This window comes from Falco biarmicus, chromosome 1, assembly GCF_023638135.1.
Source record: "Falco biarmicus isolate bFalBia1 chromosome 1, bFalBia1.pri, whole genome shotgun sequence".
Lineage (NCBI taxonomy): Eukaryota > Metazoa > Chordata > Aves > Falconiformes > Falconidae > Falco > Falco biarmicus.
This window is the reverse complement of record NC_079288.1, coordinates 107,668,184-107,686,323: the sequence shown is the minus strand read 5'-3', so window position 1 is coordinate 107,686,323 and position 18,140 is coordinate 107,668,184. Positions and strand designations below refer to the sequence as shown.

Sequence of the window (18,140 nt, the reverse complement as noted above, 5' to 3'; positions counted from 1 at the left end):
CGGGGAGGGGAGGCGGGGGGGCGGGGCGGGGGCGGGGCAGGGCGGGGCGTTGCCAGTGAGCGCCGCGTTCCGGCCCCGCCCGGCGTGTCCCCTGCAGCCACCCGTAGGCCGCGCGGCGCGGCGTCGCCCCTCATTGGCTGATTCAATAGTCGCGGGCTACTTGAACGGCGAGAGCGGCGCCGCGGCGTCAGACTCGGCGGCTGCCGTCCATCGCGCCCCGTGCTGTGGCGGCGCGGCCATGCTGGCGGGGCAGGAGAACCAGGAGAACGTCCTCCCGGGCGGCAAGGCGCCGCCGCCCGCCGGCCCCCGGGTGGTGCTGGGGCTGCTGCGGGGCGCCCAGCAGCGGTCCGGGCAGCCGCCGCAGGTGAGGAGGGCCGGGAGGGCTGGGGCAGCTGTCAGCGGGCGGGCCGGGCCGGTGGAGGCGCTGACGGGCCGCTCTCCCCCGCAGGCGGCGCGGAGCGGCGATGAGGGCCCCTGTGCGGGGCGGCCGAGCGGCGGGCAGCAGCAGCAGGCCTTCACCATCCATGTCGACGAGCCGGACGGGGAGCGGCCGCGGCGGCGGGGCGGCCCGACGGCCCAGAGCGAGGAGGCGGCGCTGGGGCTGCGTGCGGCCATCTGCACCGTGGGGCTGCGGCGGCCGCTGGCGCCCCTGGACAACGCCATGGACATCAGCTTCGGTACGTGACGCCCCGCGGGCCCGTGCGCGCCGGGAGGGCGGCGCTGCTGGCGGCCGTCGGCGCGCTCCCGTCCCGCCGGCCCCGCCGCTGCGGCCCCGGGACCCTTCCCGCGGGAGCCGCGGGGGGCGGCCGTGCCCAGCCAGCCGCTGCCCGGGGGCGGCTTCCCGAGCCAGTGGGGGCGGCGCGGCCGGCAGCCGCTTGGCACATAGTCATGGAGCGGTTTGGGTCGGAAGGGACCTCAAAGACCACCTAGTACCGCCCCTCTGCCATGGCAGGGACACCCGCCACCAGCCCAGGCTGCTCCCAGCCCCGTCCAGCCTGGCCTTGAGCACTGCCAGGGATGGGGCACCCACAGCTGCTCTGGGCAGCCTGGGCCAGCACCTCGCCACCCTCATGGCTTGGCCCAAAAGACACCTTTTCAGTTGCTGACACCGTTTTTTTTCCTTTGAGCTTGCCCTTAAGATGCAATAGCCTTTCTGTCCAGCTGAGCTTTCCAGAACTCGAGCCTCTGTGCTCCTAACACCTCCTCTCTGTCGGTAGTTTTATGCTCTCAGCTATCGATGCCTTGAGAGAGAAACCAGATTGCAGAGAAGAGCAACACCTAAAGCCTCGCCCTTTGCTATTGCTGTAGAGCAAGAAGGGGACTTTACTCAGGCAGATTCTGAGACTCAACAGACTTTTTTCCTGTACCAGTGCAAAAGTTTTGAGCTTTTCCTAGTACCTAAGAAATGTGAGCTGTCGGATCCTTTTTCTGTAATATATGCATGAATATCCAAGGGCCAACTTCATCAGGGTCCACTTCTGCAGTCAACAAAAAGCTCTGGTACTCCAGTCCTGTTCTAAGGGGTAATAGCTAAGCTGATAGGATTCACGTCTCTGTTATAAGGTAACACAGGATGCCCTGAGCACTGTGTGCTTGCAAAAAGAGTTTTCCATCCCTTGGTTCTCAAGGTGAAGAAGAGGAAGGGGGATGGGAACATTCTCTGTTACAGTAACACTCTGGCTTTCCTAAAGCCCCCTCACCTCACTGTGTAGTTGAGCTTTAGTTAGTCTGCCCTCTCTGCCTGTCTGGGAGACAAGAGGCCCAGCCGCCCTGGAGAGCTGCCATTGATGTGGGACAGGACAGGGTAGTTCCCTGTACTGCCAGGGAATGGTCTGACGGTGGCCATTTTAACAAGGCTGTTGTCTTCTGCTTAGATTCTCCAAGTAAATTGGATATTTCAATAAGCTCAGAACCAGAAGAGAAAAAGCCAAATGTTAATAACGTGCCAGACTATATCGGCGATATCCATATGTACCTCAGGGAAATGGAGGTGAGCTGCTGTCTCTTTTCTTCTTTGTTTACAGTTTGGGGGGGGGGGGGGGGGGTTGGGGTTGGCAAATGCATCTAAACATTGGTTACTGCTACAGTGACTAAATCAGCTTGCTAGAAATAGAGAACTGAAGATGCTGTGTCCACAGTTGTGAACACAAGACTGGTTTCCCATGATGAAGTTGATTGTGCCATGTGCTGAAGAGAAGCTGGAAAGCAAGACCGTGGAAATATAACTTACTGATCCTAGTACTAGGAACTAGACTTAGCACTGTTTACTTCTGATCTGTTTAAACTGTGGTAAATGGAGCTTAAACACTTGCTTCCCTGCCAGCACTTGGTCCATTCTAAATCTTATCTCTGTCATCTAAACCTACAGGTGAAATGCAAGCCTAAAATGGGTTACATGAAGAAACAACCTGATATCACAAACAACATGCGGGCTATTCTTGTGGACTGGCTGGTGGAAGTTGGAGAAGAATACAAATTACAGAATGAAACTCTGCACTTAGCTGTAAATTACATTGACAGGTTTCTTTCCTCAATGTCTGTTTTGAGAGGAAAACTCCAGCTTGTGGGTACTGCAGCTATGCTTCTTGCATCGTAAGTGAAACTGCTTAATTTAAAATTCTACCTGCTGGTCTCATACAGGCGGGAATCTTGTGGCTATTGCATTTCTGTTGCCTATAGCCAGACTGACTTGGGAGGGCTTCACGCTAGAAGAAAAATCGGAGTTACCCACCTAAAAGCTTGGCAGTTTGTATGGAACTATGCAAGCAAGCTTCTAGGCTAGCTTTGTAGGTTGCTCTAATGGGAGGACTCATTACTTCTAGCTGCAGCAGCAGGCTTCTGAACAGTCTTTGAAGGGAATATGTGTGAGGCATGTGGAAAGGAAGTTTTGCTTGCACCATCTATTAGTTTGGTAGGTTCTTCTGGAATTTTGGTAACTCTGAGACCCAAATTGCTTTGTGCTAAAATAACAGGCTATGGTAGCTCTCCAATTTCAAATTCTACTGATTCAAGGGCTGCTGAACCAAGAGCAGCAAAGTTGTTTGGTAGCAGTGCCCAGCTATTTCACAAGTCAGAATTTCTATTGGCATGCTGGCTTTCATTAAATGCTGCTGGTTATCTGGTCTTCTAGTACTGAATTATTTGCTCATAACTATATTTCTTCTGGCAGAAAATTTGAAGAAATCTACCCTCCTGAAGTAGCAGAGTTTGTTTACATCACAGATGACACCTATACCAAGAAGCAGGTTCTAAGGATGGAGCACTTAATTTTGAAGGTTTTGTCATTTGATTTGGCAGCTCCAACAATCAACCAGTTCCTCACTCAGTATTTCCTACACAAGCAGACAAATGGTAAAGTGGAGAGCCTATCAATGGTAAGTAAGAAGTACCAGCTCAGTCTGCATAACTAGAGTTCTGTTACTATTATTAATGCACTTTACAAGCTCTGTTTCCTAGTCCCAGTAGAAAAAGAAAACAGATGCTAAAGGATTCTTCAGTCCAGGCTTCCCTGCCTCTTCTTACTGTTAAATGTGTAGTCTGTCTAGGAGAGCGCTGCAGAGTGCATGCGGTGTGCCGTGTGCTCGTGTGTTCCTCCAGAAGCCAGTGCCCCCTATCACCATTTGCTGTTTGAGATAACCCATTCCTGTCGCAGACTGGCACTCAGCCTGGCTCAAGCATGCGTGCTTACTCAGAGTAGGCAGAGATTGATGAACTGTAACTTGGGGGTTGTTTCACTGCTAGATGTTTCTGTCTTATCTAAAACTGCCACATCTACCCACCCACTTTTGCTGAAGGGCTTTTGTTTTTGTTTTCTCCTCAACAAGCAGTGAGCTGTAAATCCAGAGCCTAACTTCTAAAGCAGAGCACAGATAACGTTTCGGCTAGTTACATCAAATCCTAACTGTATGGCAGCTACCAGAGCTCCTAAATAGAAGCCTGTGGTGAGTTGACCCTGGCTGAGCTCCAGGCACCTACTGAAGCTGCTGTCACCGCCCTCCTGAGCTGGATAGGGGAGAGAAAGTTTAATGAAGGGCTTGTGGGTGAAGATAAGGACAGGAAGAGATCATTTGGCAATTACTGTCACTGGTAAAACAGACAACTTGGGGAAACTTAATTTATTGCCATTCAAATCAGAGTAGGGTAATGAGAAAGAAAACTAAACCCTAAAAACACCTTCCCCCCCACCCCCTTCCCCCCTTCACAGGTTCAGCTTCACTCCCAGTTTCTCTGCCTCTACACCAGTGTGGCTCAGGGGGATGGGGAATGGGGGTTGCAGTCAGTCCATCACACTTTGTCTCTGCTGCTACTTCCTCTGCAGGGGATGGTTCCTCATATTCTGCCCCTGCTCCAGCGTGGGGTCCCTCCCACAGGAGACAGCTGTCCACAAGTTTCTCCAGTGTGGGTCCTTTCCACAGCTGCAGTTCTCCACAAACTGGCCCAGTGTGGGTCCCCCCCAAAGGTTGCAGCCCCCCAGACAAAGCCTCCTCCAGTCCGTGTCCCCCGTGGGGGCGCTAGCTCTGCCCCAGCCTGGGCTTCTCTCCCCATGGGGCCACAGGCCCTGCCAGGAGCTGCTCCAGCTTGGGCTGCCCACAGGTCATGGCCTCCTTGGGGCATCCACCTGCTCTGGCTTGGGGTCCTCCCCAAGCTGCAGGTGGGGATCTGCTCCCCTGAGGGCTCTGCAGGCTGCAGGGGGACAGCCTGCCTTGCCGTGGACTGCCCAGGAATTTGCTCCAGCACCTGGAGCTCCCCCTCCCCCGCTTCTGCAGTGACCCATGTGTCTGCAGAGCTGTTGCTCTTGCATAGCCTCCCTCTTCTCCCTGGCTGCAGTTTGTTGTGCAGTGTTTTTGCTTTCCCCTTCTTAAATTCATTATCCTAGAGGCACTACCACTGTCACTGATGGGCTGGGCCTTGGCCAGCAGCAGATCCATCTTGCAGCTGGCTGGCATTGGCCCTGTCAGACATAGGGGAAGCTTCTGGCAGCTTCTTGCAGACGCCACCCCTGTAGCACACATGCCCCCCACGCACCCCCACTACCAAAACTTTGCCAAGCAAACCAACCCCATACAAAGTCTGTCTTCTTGTGCAGAGGTCAGGCTTGCCTACACTCTGCCCTCTAGATCTTGCATACCTCTAAATATAAAATGTGGTGTTGAAAAAGCAGGTATTGGGAACACTGACAGTAGCTAACAGTAGATGCTAAAAGAGAAAGTAAGTAGAAGGTAGGTAAAAAGCTGTTCCAATCCTGCCATCAGTTGGAGGAAGCTTAAATTTGGGTTCTAGTGAACTGTTAAATGCACTTTTACTTCCTTTTGGAAGCAGGTGATTCCCTTTCTCTCGTTTCCCTTGCAGTACCTTGGGGAGCTGAGTCTCATTGATGCTGATCCTTACCTGAAATACTTGCCATCAGTTATTGCTGCTGCAGCGTTTCACCTAGCAGGCTATACGATCACTGGACAAACTTGGGTATGTAGCACCAACGCTTGAGCTGTCAACTGCCTTTATGCCTGTTCAGCACATTCTTATGCAATTCCGAATGCTGAAGCCTGGGCTGCAGGAATCCCAGTCCCTCTGCGCTCCAAGGCTGTTAATTAGGGATTGCTCCCTATGGTATTTGAAACATAGGGGGACGACATGCCTTTTCTTGGAAGGAAGAGGCATCTACTGAGGCACTTAGTTCTGGCAAACCTTCTCAAAGCTGTAAGCAGCTTCCTTGTGATGAGGAGGTGGGCAATCAGAAAGCCTAAGCACTGGAGACAAGGAATACTTGTTTCTAATATGGTAGTTGTCAGGATTACTGCTAAAATCTGAGCAGTATTAAACTACTTTGTGCTTGAGAAAACAACACTACCAACCTAGTCGAATAACAGTTTCAACAGGAAGCTAAAAGCTCTGCCAGCAGTTGTCAGAAGCAAACAGAAATGTTCAAATATCCCTCTTACTTTCCCTTTTCCCTCAGCCCGAATCCCTGTGTGAAGTAACAGGCTACACCCTTGAAGACATCAAGCCTTGCCTCATGGACCTACACCAGACCTACCTCAAAGCAGCACAGCACATGCAACAGTCCATAAGGGAGAAGTACAAGAGTGCAAAGTAAGTATCTGTGGAGATGTATGATGAGGTGGTGTGTTACACCCAAGCTGTCCTAGCACTACTGGGGTGTATCTGGAGCCTCCAGTCAGACCCCACTAACCAAAGCCACCGTGTAAGTGAAATGGTGACAAGACTCCTCAGGTTTTTGCACAACACCTTGTTGAGCAATACTTTGTGTTCCCTACCAGGCCTGCTATGGCTGCCTGAACTGTTAGGTAGAAACTGGGGGGAATTTGCATGATGTTCCTACAATTGGTGGGCAGGAGATGGTACCTAACACTCCTACAAATCTGTGTCCGCTGACAAAGCCCCAGTATGTTTCCTGCCGTGTGAGAAATGTGCCTCGCTGCAGTATATAGGCTGTTCTGTATGGCAGAGAGCTCTTGAGCAAGATGACATCCTGCATCTTTCTTTCCCTCTCTAGGTACTATGGAGTATCGCTTATTGACCCACCAGAGACACTAGACTTATTGTAACAATCAAGAGACTGATCTTTTAAAAAGATGTATATTATAAGAAAATGATGTACAGTTTTTAAACATGCTTCGAAATTCTAGATGTGATCATTCATAATATTAATACTGGTTTTGAGGAGCTTAATTATGAAGTTAGTTTTAATGTAAATCTTTTGTACATGCAATTTTGATAAAATACTTAGCTGGGTTTTTATAATAAAGATCTCTTCAAGCACAGAATTAACCATGCAGACCAAGTGAAATCTTGAGACTGCTTACCTAACGATAGACTAAACACGAATATTAGCAGTGCATTACTATAGTAGGGCTTTTTCTCCTTCCACTTCAAGAATGACTTGGACTCCACAGCAGTATTTGTAGCATTTTTGTACTGTCTAGTTTAAACTGAGACTTAGTATAGATCCAAAATGTGGCTTTACGGCTATAATACTGGAAGAAAAAAATGAAGTAGCTCTGAGGAGAACACCTTGCTAGAATTGACTGTTGTGAGGCACTTTGGGACATGGTGGTTACTGGAAGCCTTGATCCCTATGTTGTGTATTGCCAGATCTCCATCAGGTTTGAGGGTGAATGCTCTGCTGCAGGGACCACACGGTTAAAGCTATTATACCCATTCATACTTCCCTCTTCCAGTATGTAGAAAAGTCTTGCCACAGGTATTTTCTAGTCATGAAGTGTAAAACTGATACGAATTTTAACCCATGGAGTGTCCCCACTGATATGCTAGCTGTCCTGAAGGCCTGCCCATGTCCACTTAAAAAAAAAAAAAAGTCATCAGTCTGGTTATCCTTTGCTACTTTAGGGGCGGTGGGGGATTAAAATGTAGGAGAGTGAACTACTGCTCTGTGCCCTCAAGAGGGGAAGTTTTCTGGCACGGATGGGCTATGTGCAGAACGGTACAGCTCCTGTACATCCCCCTTGCTTAGAAAGGGATCCTCTGCAGCACACAGCAAAAATACAGACCGACCAGTCTTATTTTTTTCTTAGTTCTAGAACTGTTAGACAAGCAAATTGGTAGATAATCGGCGTTAAATCAAGTGGATGTTTACCTTCAGCTTGTGTAAATCCAGTGATGTTGCCCTGTACCTGCTGTTCTTTGTGTGTAAAGCAGGGAGTGCATGGAAGTGGGTTTAATTAAGCTGCTTCCAGGTTGGCCAATAAACAATTTTTAAATCTGATGTTAGTGGTCTTGCCAATGCCTTAATACCACTGAGGGGTGGTACTACCATCTTAAATTGGCGTTCATTTCTAAAGCTGTTTGCCAATGGCTGCCCTGTGAAACCTGTGCCGCTTCAACTTTAAAGCTGATTCAGCACTGTCAGGTTATCTGGACATGCAGCAGGTAGCAGCATAAATTCTTCACAGATGTCAAACAGCTGTTACAATGTGGGTTATTTGAAATTAAAAAGAAAAAACATCAAAAAAACATCAGCCTTCTGTCAAGCTGACAAGCAAGCATTACAGTGTGACAACTCACCTGCCTCTGTAACTAAAAACTTGCTGTTCTGCCCCAGTTCTGCAGTTTGAGCCCTCCATGAACCAACTCAGTTATAAAACCGGCCAAAACCAGCAGCCTGTACTGCACTTTCCTCTTGACTGTATAAGCCACCACCACTTGGATCAATCTGAGCTTTTTAGGATGCACTTTGACTTTTATACATATTGAGTGAAGAACTGTATTTAATAGGTCTACCATGTTCTCCAGTAGCCTTTATTAAGCTTAATTTCAGTAGGTTGCCACTGAAAAGCTAAAACTAGTTGGGAGGAAAATGTCACAGTAGATCACATCTGGTGCTTAGTATTGGAAATGCCCTAACCTTGCAGGAGAGGGAGTTTGTAGATACAGGACCCGTTTGCCACAGTTGCAACATCAGTTTGTGACCTTGGAAGAGTGACTCGGAATGCCAACCGGCAATTCCTCCTTGAAGAAAACAGAGCACAGTGCTCTGCCTGAAAAACTGGGTTCTGCCTTCCCCTTCTGTTTTTTTGTGGTGTGTGCTGGAAACTTTCCAAGACCACTAAGAAAGATGAACACTGGAAGAGAAGTCATTTAAAGGAAGCTTATCCCGTATTTTCCCCAGAAAAAGAGCAAGTAGCAGTACTTCAGTGGAAAGACTTCAATTGTTTATAGTATTAATTTACCGCCTGATGAAACGTCTCCTTGCTCTAGTTTCAGTGGAAGTTGTTCCGTTACTGTTCCTGTACCACAGAGAAAAATTCTCCCTTGCTCCCTGAGCTTTACCTTTCAATATACTGATACAACTGCCCCTACAGCCTAAAAAATGCTTCGGTTGGGGGCTGGCATCTCTGAAGAAAATACCCCAGGTTGTACCGTACTAGTTTTGCCTATCCAGTGTTAACTTTTCCTAGTCCTTTCAAAATAAAGCCTTTAAGGAGCATAGGGTAAGAGGGGTTATGTGCAAAGAAGAAATAAACAGCGGTGCAAAGAATACTGTTCCTTTCCCTGAAGAACTTTATGGTGGTGTGGTACTGTGGAGGGATGAACCACCTGAAGCTTCGTTCATTCTTGTACTCCTGACAGTGACTTTGGGTTGGAAGAACTGACACTAAGAAAATGCACCGCTTTGGCTCCCGGAGGAATGGGGCTTTCTGTGTCTGTCCCTCTCTGAAAGAGCACTACTTGATTAAAGCTTTGCCTGGCTGGGAGCAATGTTTTGGGTTTTTTTAACATGAAATTTTAAACCTGTTTGGGGAACTAGTATCTGGAACAGTAACTTCTCTCAGCTTCATGTTTCATTAATACTAAAGTCACATGTAAAATACATGTTTCTTTGCTCTTGTAAATACGTGCATGTTTCCAATTTGTTTTCTAACAAAGACTATGTCAGGTATGGAAACCTCATCTCTTCCTTTTGCCTGATTTTAAACGCAGAGCATAATTCTCTGAATATAGTTCAAGAAGCATTCCTGTCTGTTGCATGTAATGTTTAATTAAACTGTCTTTAAGAAACTCCATTGCTGAAGTACGAGTGGCTTCTCTCTGAAAGTTTTGCATTAGTTCTACGCTGTTTGGTTAAGTACACGCATCTCGGGTTGGTTTTGTACAAAGGGAGAATCAGTGAAAGGCAAGACACAGAGGGACACGGGCAACGCCTCAGTCACAGCACACCCTTTCCCCCCCGTGAAGAACATTCCAAGGTATGAAATGTTTCCAAGGGGTGGTGAATAGCTACCCTAATTAGAAGAAGCATTTGCTGGCATTAAACCACCCGAACTCTGCCTACATGCAGCCCACTCCCACCCCAGCAGAGGCTGCTTTGTTAAGAAAACTTTGCATCTTGCCTCTGCAATTCAAATTGTAGAACTTGAGTCAGCTCAAGGCCAATAGCAACTCTTCTGCTGCAGCTGGATGCTAACTATGGAATTTCACTTACATGCAAAATTATTTTATAGAAAGCTTGTACAATAGTTTTGTAACACGTACATAAAAGCAGGACCAGATAATGAGGTGACAGGAAATAAGGTTATCTACAAAAATAAGTTCAGTAATGATAGACCAAATTATTTATTACACAGCACTTCTGAAGAAGGGACAATGGCTTCAACGAACAGCTCTCTTCTTTCTTCTCCTTTTGTTAAATGCTTTCTTACTTGTATTTTCTTGTTTCAAGTTGGCCTGTGGTCTGTGAGCAAACATTTGTATCAAAGAAATGGACCAAATAGTTTTATTTCAAAAGACCACAGGCTGATCATCCATAACAGGACAACCATCCACCACACTCGGTGCAATGTTCAAACTTAGTTTCTAGGAAGCATACTGCACACAACGAGCGCAGGGATACAGCAAGCAATCTCACTTCTCAGGAGATAAAGCTTAAGGTTAGCTGTAGTGCAGCACGTACAATCTGCAGCACCTCTAAGAAGCAGCCGATTCACATCCACTTTTATGCTCTCACTCCTTTTGGAACGATTAAAATTAGTCAGATGCCTATAACTGTTTCATAGAGCCACAGGTCAGCCAGGGTGACTTGCCTCCTAGGACAGGAGCAAACTAGCCTAGATTTAAACTTCCTCACTCTCTGCTACCTTTGTAGTCCTCCCTTTGATCCATCAAGACCTTTCTCAGCCCTGCCAAAATTCAGTGCTTTGTGAAAACACTCCTTACGCACTTCCCTCCCAGTTTCACATGATTGTTACCTTGCTTTTGTTGGCAGCTCCTGTGGCTCCAGAATGATAACTTCCTCCTCTTCACTGTCGGACAGTACAATAGGTTCATCTAAACAAAGAAACCAACCACAAACCAGTGATCAGTTTTACAGCTTCTATAACTAATAAGTACAGCATTTTAAAAGAAACGTTCAGAGCAGCTAGAGTTTGATTTGGAGCCCCCCATATACTACAGAAATCAAGTTTTCTTTTGAAGAAAACAGAAGCGACCAGGCAAAGTGGAAGTAGCAAATGCATGTAACTCAAGTGAGAAGTGGCTGCAATGGTCCCCCTTTCTAAGGGCCTCTGTCACATTTTAATTGTAGACTGTTAATAAAGTGATATAATAAACATATCTGGTATCAAGACAAATAAATACTTGCCCTTCTCAGCTTCCCTCAATGTACTTGTATCCTCAGTTTCCATCTTCTGAACTTCAAAAGCAGTAGCCTCACTTTCACCTTCCTCTTCCACTGCTTCTTCCCTCTCAGATTCTTCAAGGTCCCCCCAGGAGTTCTCTATTCCTTCTCCAATTTGGGCTGTTCCAGGAGTGTGCAATATCGGTTTGGCAAAACTGAATTTGTCAAGAAAACCCTTAGTGTCAGCTGGTAAACTCTTTGTACTCTGAGAACAAACCAGCTGTTTTTTAAGCTGTACCTTTTTTCTCCCCAGGGGAGAACATCCTTAACAGGGAGCTGAAAGAAAGAGTACTTCCCCAGTTACTGCAACAATCAGTCACTTCACACCTAAGTTTTGCACTTTATGCTCGTTCTGCATAACTTAAGCATAAGTTATCCAAAAGCAGTCAGAACCCAAACCAGTTGGGTTGGGGTTGATACCTGCTCTGAAGGCTACCTAAGCCGTGAGGAACCCTGTATGTGTGTTTAGCTTCTAGCAGTGCTAACACAGGGGAGGGGAAGCCTGGTTTTCCCCTGAATAATACAACAGAAAAGATACACTTCTGAAGGAGGGTCAGCTTTAGTGATGATTTCCTCTGCTTGTTCTTCCACGTTGTTGGTATCAACGGCAGCACTTTCCATTTTGAAGGTCGTGATCTTTTGGTTCGGTATAGATTCTGCAAAGCCAAACTTCCCACCTTCTTTCCTAGTCATTCAGTGACAAGACATTATTTCAGGATGTTTCACACTTGAAAATGCTTTCTCTTTTCAAGTTCAACTATACAAATATTTGCTATTTAAAAGAAGTGAAAACAATTTACTGTTCAAACTACAAGCTGACATCACTTTTCGGGTATTTTTAAGACATGTACTACTTCCCTTCCTTCCCAAAACACTCACCTAACTTTCCTGTCATTCTCCAAGGCTTTTTGAATTAGTTCTGTGATTTCCGCAACCTTAACAGCCGTTATTTTACTGCATCTCAAAACCTGTTTGTTACACATACAGCAACAGTTTATGATCGTGAAAGCAAGATGGTTTTAACTAAAACTGTAGAACATCATAAAAGTCACAAATACTTAAAATATGTCATCTTAGTATGAGGGACTGGATATGCCGCCAGTTGATGCAAAGGGTCAATAAAACAGCCTCCAGCTATTCATGAGAGTGCAGTCTGAATTAATTTAGACTCTCTCAGCCAAATCACAGGGGAAAAAGATGCTTATCTGACCAAACAGTATCTTTTTTCTGTGTCTTCTCTTCAAAATGTCACACAGTACTACGCTCTTCCACTAGGACTGAAAATATGTAACCTTTTCCAATTAAATCAGACAGGCAATTAATTTCTTAGCTTCCAAATGTCTAGGATATTTCAGTATCAAGATTACAACACAGGAACTAGTTTATATACAAGAGAAAGACTAGTCAAGGCAAAGATTTACCTGATCCTTTACCAGCATAATCCCTCCACTGGACTGGATGGTACAAATTTCACGATGTTTATTCATGGCAATTACAAGGAGGCCATCCATTACACGCTCCTCACGTTCACTTGGATCCACCACTAAATAGGTCCTAGAATCAAGTTTTTAAATATAAGGTGACAATAGAAGTTTAAGGTGAGTTACTACCCCTAAAACAATTTTAAAAAGGGATCAGTTTACATATTGTATTAGTAGTTATGGGTAAACTCCCCCCGCCCACCCCCAAAATTTTTCTGTCACCTGTTGAAAGCTGCTGGTTAGCTACAGTGTGAGGAACACAACAATATCTCCCCATGGCATATCACTTCAGATAAAGTGTTTTATGAAATCGGCTTGTCAAGATATTTTTAGGACTCTTCTATGTCTAAAAAAAAATTCTGCAGCACTGGCAATACGCCATTTCTGTCAAAAGACTTAAAACAATCTTACCCTTGCTGGAAGAAGGCGAAACTGACACAAATAGGCATGTGGTGGATACTTAGAGGGACGGGATCACGTTCCTCAGGAGTGAACTTTGAAAATAATTGACCCAGAAGACAATTATTTACGAAACAGATTTCATTGTAAAGTTACGTACTGTACAAAGATATTTAAAGAAATAATTTAAAAAAACCACAAAGAAAAAAAGGCTAGCAAATGTTTAGTTATCTAAATGTTAAAAAAATTCTTTTTATTCTTCTTGTGCAGTTCTTACTGTTTACTACCTCACAGGTAAATATAGCATGTTCATCAGTCTTATGCTTAATTTGGTCAACATACTGTAAAATACTTATCTTTTACAACTAATATTCCCATAAACTGAGGTTAATAAAACTGTGTACTCAGCAGACTTCCTTACTGTACTTTCACTTTTTGAATAGCAACACATCTATCCTAAAACTTAAGGATCTCAGGAGTTTATCTGCTTACACAAACATTTAATTCTCCCTTTTAGACAGGAAGAAACAGCTACCTGCGATGCCACAACATTTACTATGATCTGGTACAACTCACCACAGTCACTTCCTCTCCCTGCACAGACACATCTGGTCTGCGAAAATGACACAGAGCTACGATTCCTGCTATGCTGGCAGCATCAATAATGTTACCATCGTGATTTAACAGGTGCAAGTCCAGACGAATTTGCCAAACCTGAGAAAAAGCATACAGGACTGCTTGGTAATTTGTGACGTGATTCTACAGGAGTTGCTATTTTTCAAAACAACTTCACTTTTTGAACCACAGAAAGAACCAGCAGATATTCTTTGGGTCTGTGCTCAAGAAGATGAAAGATATCTATGTTCCAAGGTACCCAGTGTTCTGGATTTAATTACATCAAAACACATAACATTTCAGTACAGATTAAAGTTTTATCCTGCAAGGAAATATTTGAGTGTGCAGGGTTCCAACTACTTCAGAAAGCCTATATAGGTACACAAGATAAAAATACCTGTAAAGACAGATGTGTGGGTCATTACATTAACCTAAAATCAGAATCTTTAGTTTCCAAAAGAAGATAGAGAAGACCTTAAAAACAGACTGGACGTAGCTTCAGTTTGAAACTAGTAGGTTTTCCTACCTTTTCACCAGCAACAACGCAGAGAGATTCAGTATCTATACATTTGGAATTTCTCAGGCATCGTTCTATTAGTCTGTTCAGTTTCACCAGTAACTCGGTTTGCCTATTCAAAGAAAATTATCCCAAATCGAGTACGATTACACCATATACTTATGCGTATCAAAACAGCGGCTCTTCTGGCATCCTCGTTTAGCCTTTTTCAAGAAAGCCACATACCTGCCAGGCTCAAAACCAGGTGCAGCCATTGGGGAAAGCTCAAGGTTAAAGAAAAGTATACCTTCCGTAGGCCGGTTTAGCTTGGGGGGTACAAGCTCACAGGAGACTTGCGCAAGAACCCTGCAAAGGTAAATAAACCCCTATGTTGTGGAATTTAGCAGGAAAAAACCTCCTACCACTAGAGATAAAATACATGCTTTGAAAAAGCACAGGTTTAGTCTTTTAGTTCGCATTTCTTACTCCTGAGAGTTTCTCATTCAGCGCCTAGCATATGTTTTAGACTTTGGTCAACAACTGAGCAAACCAAATGGAGGAGCTGGCGCATCCTCCTGCCTTTTAGGGTTAGAAATACAGATTGTAACACGGAAGAAGCTAACGCTAAATGTTTACACCCACCAGTGTGTATATTCCACGTACAGAGAAGGGCCGTTGGCCCTGTAGAAGCAGGCAGGACGTAAGGCCCGCCACTGGCTGAGGAGATGGGAGGATGACGCTAACTCTGCCTTTTATAAGTTATTTATAATGTACCACGAGAACGACACACGCCCCCTCCCCCTGCCGCACCAGCCCCGGCGGGGAGAGGGGCGGTCCCCAGGGACACCCCACCCCACCCCACCCCCCCCCGGGCCCGCTGCCCCACACTCACCTGGTCTTGCCCAGCTCCACGATGCAGCAGCCGCGGTCGGCGCCGAAGGAGACGCGGACGTTCCGGTAGTCATAGCACTGCCGCCCGTCCAGCCGCTGCGGGCCCACACACACCGCGTCAGCGCCGCCCCGGGGCCACCGGCAGCAGCGGAGCGGGGCGCCGCGCCGGCCCGGGGGGGGGGGGGGGGGGCGCCGGGGAAAGGGGCGCCGGGGGTGGGGGGGGGTCGCACCTTCCGCTCCTCGATGGCGCGCAGCAGGAAGCGCCGCTCGCAGTTGGAGAGCGGCGTCGCCTTCATGGCGGGGCGGGATGAAGGGGAAGAGCCGCGCGCCGCGCCCGCGTCATCACCGCCGCGCGCCAGCGGCCCCGTTCCCGCCGCCGGCCCCGCCCACGCGCCGCCCCCTCCTTACGCCCGGCCCTGAGGTAAAGCCGCCCCCGGCCGCCACTCAGCCGGCACCTGGCGTCCCCGCCGCCCCGCTACGGGCACGTGGGCCGGCCTCACGGTGGGTACAACTTCGGTACAACTCAAACCACTGTTTGGAGGCCGGCTGCGTGCTATGGGGCTGTTACAGTAGTCACCCCCATCACACACGCACCCTCCACCCCACCCACCCCCCCGGCGCCTTCAGCGGCCGAAGGGACAGGGGCCGAGCGGGCTTCTGCTGGCCACCGGGAAAACCCATCTGGAAATCCAAACACGCGTCCCAGGCTCTCCCAGCGGTGACACTGCTGTAGGGCCCAGCCTCCGGGGGCGGCCGTGCTGGTCACGGCGGTTAACGCTGCAGAAAAAATGCAGCCAAAGCTTCAGATTCACCAGAACCGCCTTCCCTCTTACCCTGGAGTATCACCTGTAAGTAAAAATTCCAGGCCTTTACAAGTGGCTTTTATGCTCTATTCGAGTTGAAATGAGAAAGCCCATTACTGCATCTTCCCACCAGTGTTCAACCCCAGACACTGACTTTTCTCACCCAAAATTGCAGAAATATCTCAGCTATACTGTCTTTTTTTAAACCTTAGTAACATGCTGAAATTCTAGTGCAAACTGAAAAGTGAGTCATGTTTCAGAAACTTCAGGTTTGTGAGAGTGAGGACAACTGCTGTCTTGACTTTTCTGTGCTGGTTTTACATTTTCCCATAAGGATAAGTTAATACCATCACAAAAACTCAGTGTAAAAGACTATTGAAGAGATTACAAAAAGACCATCTTTCTTTAGGGATAAAAATAAGCATATAATTTTTCCAAACAGCACTACTTGTGAAGGGACAGGAGAAAAATGAGGTAACACTTGCAACTTTTTCTCTAGACACAGATAAAGCAACATTTGGCATAAAGCACTCTCTCATCGCAGCTGTATGGTTGACTGCGTGTTTTCCTTGGGGTTTAACTGGCAGCATTTAGGCAGAAATTCTGACTGGTTTTACTTTTTTATTATTATTTAAATTCAGTAATAATAGTCATTAGTAAAGGCTTGGGGTTGAATTCTGAACTTTTTGTTTACTATCAACAGCCTTGGAAAGGGTTTGTATTGTTTGTAGGAGTCTTCTAAACTGTGTTATTCTCCATCAATTACAAAAAGTCAGCTGGGGCATGTGCTGAGGCTAGAGGGGGGAAAATTCCGGCTCTCCCAGTGAACCATCATGTGCCTCGATCTGTCAGGCTGGTGGCAAAGCGCCCTTTGGCATCACTCCTCCTGGCAGAAGTGAGTGACTGAGTGTTTGGGCTGGTGAGGAGTTGCAGTCTTGTTGCTAGCAAATCACAGCAATAGCTTTTTTGCTAGAGAAATTTTGTAACAGCTTTGATGAAACAGTATTTTCAAAGGAATCACACTTTTTTTCATTAAACCAGAACATTCAACAAGATTGTCAGGCTTTTGCATTAGGCTTTCTTGTACATGTTCTGCCAGAAACATTTACTGAAGCACTAATTAATACCTTTATTGCCTGGGAGGCAGGTGTGGTGGGTTTTTGTTGCTGATGTTGCTCCTATTCAAGAGTAGTACACACAGAGGTTGATGGTGAACTTCAGGAGGAAGTGGATGTGATTCCAGGGGAACCAAGTCGGGGGGGGGGGTGTGTGGGGGTGTGGTGTGTGGCTGGAAATCCGCTACATCCTTTGACTCGCACCATCTTCTTTGCACAAAGTCTACTTTGCAGATTTTGTGCATGCACACGTGCTAGGAAGGGTAAAGAATTTCATGTACAAATTAAAAAGGCATAAAATCATAGCACCTGAAATCTGAAGCAGACTACATGGAAAATAAGGTCAATATAAATAGGTTAATGAAATGGAAGTTGAGCAATTACTACATTTCTGTACAAAGGTAGTTACAATTGTAATCAAGTAATAGGAATTGATAGTCTGGGTGTTTGAAACCAGAAAGAAAAGGCATGAGTGTTTTACACTGCAGAGTGAATAAATGCATGAATAAATCACAGGCACTTACGCTAAAGCAGGAATTGTCAGAAAGAAGAGCCAAATGATCTATTGTGCCCACATAGAAGCATTTCTTCATTTTAGATGAATGCTCTGTAGCCTGAAATGCCTGAATTGGATTACCTTACCCAACTGAGCCATGAGGGAAAATCACATTTGAGGACTGAAGAAAAAAACAAACTGCATCAGAATCTCAGCATCTTGACAGCAAGCTTCCAGCAATCACATTTTATGGTCTAATAAAAATAAATAAAAAATTGATCTTCTTTTTCTATGGTAGCCTTAACTGTGATGTGCCTTTGCTGGTTAGCTGCAAGTCCTGTCCTCCAGAGCCTCCAGTATACACATTTACACATGTACACACAACATGATGTATGTGGTACTTCAGCTTATGAGGTTATTTGGGAAGAAATGCTCCACATAGATGTAATAATATCATTTATAATTTGTTTTTATGAGAGCCTCTGAGGCGTTGAAACAGATAACAGTTCCACGCAGGTGGGAGGATAAGTAATCATTGCAAGCAATGCAGCTGGCAGAAATAAAGCATGAACGGTACAGTTTGCGTACTAGCTTGATGCAGTGAGGTGTGGGGTATTCTGGTCCCGGTCCAGAGAAGCACTTTAAACAGGCTTTTTATCTGAAGTGCAGTTATAAGCACATTTGTCCCTTAC

General features: G+C 46.4%; 2 protein-coding genes across 3 annotated transcripts; one reads left to right on the top strand and one right to left on the bottom strand.

Moving 5' to 3' along the window:
* Positions 1–155: 155 nt before the first annotated feature.
* Positions 156–9,542, top strand: CCNA2 (cyclin A2). 2 transcript variants are annotated; one of them, XM_056358385.1, is made up of 8 exons: positions 158–364; positions 449–677; positions 1,875–1,990; positions 2,369–2,592; positions 3,170–3,374; positions 5,350–5,463; positions 5,957–6,090; positions 6,515–9,542. In XM_056358385.1, the coding sequence occupies exons 1-8, from the start codon at positions 239–241 to the stop codon at positions 6,564–6,566; spliced, it is 1,200 nt and encodes a 399-aa protein (XP_056214360.1). In that variant the 5' UTR covers positions 158–238; the 3' UTR covers positions 6,567–9,542. The 2 variants fall into 2 exon arrangements, with proteins under 2 accessions (XP_056214353.1, XP_056214360.1); XM_056358378.1 differs by having other exon boundaries at positions 156–677.
* A 415-nt stretch (positions 9,543–9,957) lies between these two features.
* On the bottom strand, positions 9,958–15,393 carry EXOSC9 (exosome component 9). The gene is made up of 12 exons (XM_056358365.1): positions 15,265–15,393; positions 15,036–15,130; positions 14,390–14,509; positions 14,174–14,276; positions 13,609–13,746; positions 13,045–13,127; positions 12,574–12,706; positions 12,032–12,120; positions 11,691–11,837; positions 11,117–11,307; positions 10,725–10,803; positions 9,958–10,210 (listed from the first exon to the last, which is right to left on the bottom strand). Exons 1-12 carry the CDS (start codon positions 15,328–15,330, stop codon positions 10,129–10,131), a joined length of 1,326 nt encoding a protein of 441 aa, XP_056214340.1. The 5' UTR covers positions 15,331–15,393; the 3' UTR covers positions 9,958–10,128.
* Positions 15,394–18,140: the final 2,747 nt, after the last annotated feature.